This window comes from Acanthisitta chloris, unplaced genomic scaffold, assembly GCF_000695815.1.
Source record: "Acanthisitta chloris isolate BGI_N310 unplaced genomic scaffold, ASM69581v1 scaffold45067, whole genome shotgun sequence".
Taxonomy (NCBI): domain Eukaryota; kingdom Metazoa; phylum Chordata; class Aves; order Passeriformes; family Acanthisittidae; genus Acanthisitta; species Acanthisitta chloris.
In genome coordinates this window covers 4,686-11,546 of record NW_008684035.1, presented here as the reverse complement: position 1 = coordinate 11,546, position 6,861 = coordinate 4,686, and the positions used below count along the sequence as shown (strand labels likewise).

At 42.4% G+C, this 6,861-nt stretch overlaps 1 protein-coding gene across 1 annotated transcript in view; it reads left to right on the top strand.

The window, feature by feature from the left end:
• Positions 1-5,010, top strand: part of RNPEPL1 (arginyl aminopeptidase (aminopeptidase B)-like 1) — a gene marked incomplete at its 5' end in the record, with an annotated part of 14,168 nt that extends 9,158 nt beyond the window's left edge. The window contains 5 exons of the mRNA XM_009079137.1: positions 1,194-1,306; positions 2,008-2,116; positions 3,386-3,613; positions 3,913-4,055; positions 4,738-5,010. Coding sequence (XP_009077385.1) covers positions 1,194-1,306; positions 2,008-2,116; positions 3,386-3,613; positions 3,913-4,055; positions 4,738-5,010 — 866 coding nt within the window. The remainder of the gene's footprint in view (positions 1-1,193; positions 1,307-2,007; positions 2,117-3,385; positions 3,614-3,912; positions 4,056-4,737) is intronic.
• Positions 5,011-6,861: the final 1,851 nt, after the last annotated feature.

The following is a 6,861-nucleotide window of genomic DNA, read 5'->3' as shown; positions in this document are numbered from 1 at the left end:
AGTGTGTAAAACTGATTTGAAAGCTCTGTGGGTTTGGAATTCTGAATACGTAAAATAAAGTAATTTATAATGAAAATATTTGGAAACATCATATAAAATCCTGTGCTATTCAATGTTCCTCTCTTTATGCATGCAAGAACTATATATGTATGCACTGAGCATGCAGGTAAACACAGGTACTTGCTCTGAGTTGAGCTGTGCAGAGACTGTTTGATTATTCCATTAGCCACATACACAAATCTGGAGTACAGTTGTGCATCACCTTCACTGATCGTTCTCTAGTTCTGTGGTCACTGTTGGAGGGGTGAAGCAATCTTCAATCTAGACAATATTTAAAACAACCTAAAATGCAAGTGGAGAAGATACTGGAACCAAATGGAATGGAAAAGCATGTGTTGAAAGTTTCAGAAAAGGAGCAAGTAGCGATAATCTTATATTGCTATCTTTGAAAATTTGTGGTATGACCATTATCTGAGTTTGGCACTGAAAAAAGAAAAAAGGATTTGTTTTCAAATCCCAGATGTGTTTTCAGTGACCTCTGATTTGAAGCAACTTGTTCCATTGGGAATTATCATAGCATCATAGAATCAACCAGGTTGGAAAAGACCTGAAAGATCGAGTCCAACCCTATTGTGGTTACTAGACCATGGCACCAAGTGCCACATCCAGTCTCATCTCGAAAACCTCCAGGGATGGTGAATCCACCACCTCCCCAGGCAGCCCATTCCAATGCCTGATGACTCTCGCCATAAAAAAATCTCTTCCTAATATCCAACCTAAACCTCCCCTGGCAGACCTTGAGTCTGTGCCCTCTTGTCCTCCTGCTGGTTGCCTGAGAGAAGAGACCAACTCCCACCTGACTACAACCTCCTTTCAGGGAGTTGTAGAGAGCGATAAGGTCTCCCCTGAGCCTCCTCTTCTCCAGACTAAACAACCCCAGCTCCCTCAGCCTCTCTATATTAACACTTACCTTACAATGATTGATTAATTTTGTGAAAAAATTATCATTTTTCAGCCTGTGTGTTTGGACTGCATCCATTTAATTTACTGCTGCAAATTAAATGTACTGACAAGAGGCTTGTTTTAAGTCACTCTGTCTTGACTTGATGATCTCTAAGTGGTCTGTATACTCAGAAGCGCTGGAAATCACTGTCCTCATTAGTGTGTCATATCAGGTTGTCTTCTCCTTTCAGGTGTAAATCCCAGTAATTTAATGAACCTCTTCACCTATGAGAAAGGCTACTGCTTTGTTTACTACCTGTCTCAGCTCTGTGGTGACCCAAGACACTTTGACTCCTTCCTAAGAGTGAGTATGAATAAGGATGTGTTTTCTTGAGATTTGGAGCTGCTCTTTTTGTTGTTGTGTCATTTCCCCCAGGTTTTGTCTCTGCGGCTAATTGCTAGGGGTAAAGTTGAAACAAGTGTGTCTTGAGATGGAGGAATGTTGTGGGCCTGTCTGTCAACCTAGATACATATTTCTCGGAGATTTCTTAGATTCTGAGCTTATGAGGTGCCGCATACAGAGGGGTAGTATGTTTTTGTTACCTCTTGTTCTGTGCTCCAATTATTACAAAGCTGTTCTAGCACAGATTGTGACTGGACTGATGTGACTTGATTCACTGCTAAGAAGTGTTAGCTTGTGTTTTTTTAGCCAGGGTGACAAAGGGCATGCACTCCTATGCTGGGGCAGGTTTGATGCCTTGGAGCACATTTACAAAACCTATAGAAAATTATCATTTACTGACTTGTTTTTGAAAAGGAAAAATAAAGCGTACTCAGCTGTCAGTGTATTTGCAGCTACTCAATATTTTTGCAGTTATGGTGCCTCACTCATCTGGGCAAGGAGGGAGAATATTTTTATTGATTATATTTTTTTTTAAAGGCTTCAAATATTTGTTCTCACTCTTCTGCCTCTATTTCGTTTTTGTTGTTGTTGCATGCAGTGGTTCTACATCAAAAGGAAGTTGTGTTTCTCCTAATCATAATTTAAACTGTTTACTATTTCAGGCCTACATTGAGAAGTACAAATTTACCAGTGTCGTGGCTCAAGATCTTCTGGATTCCTTCCTGAATTTTTTTCCAGAGCTGAAAGAGCAATGTGTTGAGAGCAAAGCAGGTAAGAGATTTACTTAGTTAACTGTAAATACTGTAGGAAACCTGGGTGATAGATTTTGCGCTTGGCTTGGAGGATACATAAGGAAATGCTAAGGCAAACAAGACCTTCTGGCAACAGACAGGTGTTTGTGGTAGAATCTATTGTTACTGCCTCTGTGCTGGGGAATGAGAACATCTTAAATTGCTGACAATTTTGGCATTAATTAGCTGAGTGTCCCTCAGTTAACTTTCTCATTAACTCACCTTTCACTCTGCAGACAGAATGATCAGTGCATGTGGAATTTACACATGTTCAAATGCAAGGAGAAGGTGAACCCACTTTGAAATTTCATCTATTCTAATTACAGAAAACATACTTTGAGAACTGTAACTTTCCCAAGGTCCTACCCATACATATAAAATCTCTTCCATAATGTTTCACTCTGCCTTATATCCCCTACTTATAACTTATGGATTTATGGAAGGTCTGTAAGCTACTAGGTGCTTGCTAGCCCACTTGCCTGAAGAAATGAGACTAGTGTTATCCTGCCATGTGTCCATCCTTGCAAGTAGTTAATGAACCTGCTGGTCAGTTTAAACAGACCAGCAGAGGACTACAGCTCTGTATTTTTCTTGGCCCACTGGTTGACTAAGGAGTTAACCACAGCATGTGCTAGCTTTTGCCTGGTTAATATTCAAGGGAAGCATGAGAGAGAAGTTTTAGGGTAGATGGTATGGAACAGGAAGTATTGCCAAGGGTTAGAAAACTACTGAGGTGGTAGAAGGTCAAAGGAGAGGAGCTCTGTTGGAAAGCAAGCTCTGCTGCTTGTGTAGAAACTTACTTTTATGTATAAATAAATTTTAATTGCTGGGGTTTACTGGTGGGTAGGGGGAGTTTAGTCAGCCCTCTCACCACCCCGTTTTTATCTAAATGAAGCAGGTTTTCCCCATATTCTTCAGTCTTCCTCAAAGTTCTGAGTGAGAAATGCATGCACACAAATACCAGAGCATAGTTTGAATATATATGCTGTCAGCCTGGCTGCCTTAAGAGCATGTGTGTTTCTGGTACTTGCTGTACTGTTGAACTCTAGAAAACTCATGGTTAGGTTTGGAGAGATGTTGCTGGCACTCATCCAGGTGTTCTGTAGGGTATCCCAGTGAGGCTGTTAAGACTGTTGTGTTGCTGCTGTTAGAACCTCTCATAACTGTGTCAGAAAAAGTCCTGAACCTTGAGGCAGCCAAACCACCTGCAGAGATCCCTGCTCCACGTTTTTGGTGCTCCTTATTCCAGGACTGGAGTTTGAACGTTGGCTCAATGCTACAGGACCTCCGTTAGCTGAGCCAGACTTATCTCAGGGATCCAGTCTGACCAGACCAGTGGAGACACTCTTCAAACTCTGGACCACAGAGCCTCTGGACTCTGTTGCTGCCGCCAGCAGTGTTGACCTCACTAAATGGAGGACGTTCCAAACCGTGCTTTTCCTGGACAGATTGCTGGATGGGTCACCACTGCCACATGGTGAGTACTCTGTCAAGATAGTAGGAAATTATTCCTGGAATAATTGATTGAATTCTAAAGAGCCCTACCTCTGGCTGACCTTACCATTTACATTAAGTCAGGTTGGATGGGGCTTCGAGCAACATGATCTAGTGCAGGATGTACTTGCCCTTGGCAGAGGGGTTGAACTAGATGATCTTCAAAAGTCCTTTCCTATGCAACCCATTCTGTGATTCTGTGATTTTATTGTTATTCTCTGGTGACCCTCAAAATCAGCAAAATAGATCATAGTTCTTTCTCTGTGTATGTGCTCTCTTCAGAGGTGATAAAAAAGCTCTCGGAATGTTACTCCTCTCAGCTGGACTCCATGAACGCAGAAATCCGTATCCGCTGGTTGCAGATTGTAGTCCGAAATGACTATTATCCAGACCTTTACAAAGTCCGTCGCTTCTTGGAAAACCAGGTACTAACTGCTGGATTAAAATCACTGCACCTCTCAGTGCATGAGACATGTGCATGAGACATGCGACGTGAAAGACCTTGGAACTTCTGCTTCCTGGCCAAGTGTAGCCCAGGTGTGTTGCGAAGGGGCTGAGCATGGCTCACCTGCTAGCGGGTGGGGAGGAATGGACAGATGTAATTTGAAATGCCTACAGATAATCTCTGCTTTTCTAGCCTAACTCAATACCCTTGTCCCAGCTCTGCCCCTGTGCATTTTTTGTGTTGCTTTGTAGCAGCCCTGGCTTTTCCAGACCAGAAGTTTTCACACAACTAAATCATGTGATTTTTTGAATATTTACACTTCAAGCTAGGCTGAGGCTCATCGAGTTCCTTTCAGTAGTTGTTACTGTGCAGGAGCAAAAGGGTTATGCACGTGTTCAGTGTGGCCTCTTCTACCTGGCCTTGAAAAAATAGTTCTGTTATTTGTGGGAGTAGCCCAGTCTCAAAGGGTAGGGGTTTTTTTATTATCATTCATAAAAATATTTGTATTAAACTTATTTAGAATGGACTCATCTGACTTATGAAGAAATGTGTTGTTTGTCTCCAGTCTGAAGTTACTCGGAGCTGTTGGAGTGTAGCTGTAGAAGAGCTGAACTTCTTGACTTTTATAGAAGTTATTTTATCCAGCTTTCCTTTTTTTGCAGATGTCTCGGATGTACACAATTCCACTTTATGAGGACCTTTGCACTGGCACCCTCAAGTCTTTTGCCTTAGAAATTTTTTACCAGACCCAAAACCAGCTGCACCCTAATTTGCGGAAAACGATCCAACAGATCTTATCACAGGGCTTGAATCCACTTCCTGCCATAGACACTACAGCAGTCACTACAGACACACCAGCAATGGTGCTTGAGGACAAAGTCTCAGAGGCCACAAATGGTGCCATTTCACTCAGGGATGTCAACGTGTCTGCTTAGATCACCAGTTCATGCCAGCCACGAAGCTTGAAAATGAGGACAGGAACAGAGGAAAAATACCATGCGTTGCCTCCTTTCCCTCAGCCTTGCAGCTGCAGTGTGTTGTTGTAACTGGATTTCTCTCCCAAAACACAAAGCAAATGTGCCTTCAAGTATCCAACGTGCAACACTGCCAGGTTTCAGAGATCTCCTTCAGCTTTGGGATGGATATTTTGATTCAGTTTATACTGGGCAGGGACTCCTGGGCTGTTGCTTCTCTATGGAAAGTGAATAGTTCCCTTTCCTGAGGCTTTTCTGGATGGTTTCTCTGAATTTGTTGATTGGTGGGGTTTTTTTCTTGGTTTTTTCTTGTTTTTTCTTTTTATGTCTGAGGCCACTGAGGCATGTCCTACTTGCTGTGTGTATGTTGCTGGGGACTGTGTATGTATCAAGCTGCCATTGTCCTGATATTTGGGCTAAAGTTCTGCAAAGGAGAGACTCAGGAATTGCCACTGGCAGCAAACACGTTTTCACGTTAAGCTCCTTCCTGTGACAGAGGTAGTGTGATTTGGGAGGAAGGGAACTAATGCTTAAATTAATTCTAAATAGTTCATGTTCCCCCCTGCCCACAGGTGGCTAAATAATAATAATGCTTTTTATATATTGAAAAAGATATATAAAAAAGAACAGGGAAACCTTATGACGGATTTGAAATCCTTCTGTAGTTAACCCTATCCTCAGTTTTCCCGTTGCACTCAATGGGACAAGCAATAAAGCAATGTGTAGGCTGGAATTTTCACAAAAAAAAGTTAAAATTAGGTGCCCAAACGCCATCAATTCTGGTACTAGCTGGATGCCTAAAACTTCTTAATTGTTTTGACAAGTCTAGCTGCAACCTTTGTTAGTGTGTCAGGATGTGTGGCACGTGCATTTGTCAGATGCACTCTGTGTGTCTTCTGTTCTCTCCTTTTAGAAGAATGAACAGGACCTTTAATTTTATTAAGATCCCTAGCATATCATGGCCTGTAAGTCAACCATGGCAATATCCTTGCTAAAAATTTGCTGCCTTGAATAATGTTTGCCTGAACAGCATTTGCCCTATCATACAATAGTGTGAGGGAAGCACCGTCTTTCTTGATGTGAAACTTTTAAGCCTCGCTTTACCCAAGTCTGTTTTCTGACTTACAGTGGGAGTAAGGTGCCATTCCTTTGCCCAGTGTGCTGTTTCTCTGGATCACTGGCCAGCCATGCAGGGTGGAGAGACACCGTCTTCCATCTGTGCCGTTCGGTCTCAGGAAGCTGAGGGCAAAGTGCCCTTGGGTATTACAGAGTATAGGCCATGGTTCTTAGACTCTGTGCCACATTTTTAACATGTGGATACCTGTGTGCCTCTCAGTGAGCTACCATGAGGCATCTCTGAGCTGGTGCATCACCAGGATAGTTTGAATAAAAGGTGAAACATTTGGAAGGGGTTCACCTAATTGAGGTATGAGAGAATCTGTTTTATAGTTAGGGCAAATTCTAGCCCTTCTACGGGGATCTGCATAGCACAGGAAGAGGGGAAATTTGGGAGGGTTTGTTTTGTTTTTTCTTCACCAAAAGTATCTGTTTACACCCATGTGTGGATGGGGACTTAGGTGCTGTTACTGGATCTGCATTTTCTGGCTTTAAATTAATTTGGACTTCACCATAGCCTTAGCCTGGGCTGAACTGGGATAAAGCAATAATAAACTCAGGCCTCTGTAGTGCTTCATTAGTTTTAAAAATGGGCCATCAGCACTGTTGGGCTTCAGAACTCCAAGCTCTGCTCTTTGCTCCTTGAATGGGCTTATCTTTTCAATTCTATTTTGTTTTCCCAGAAAGGATGGAGAA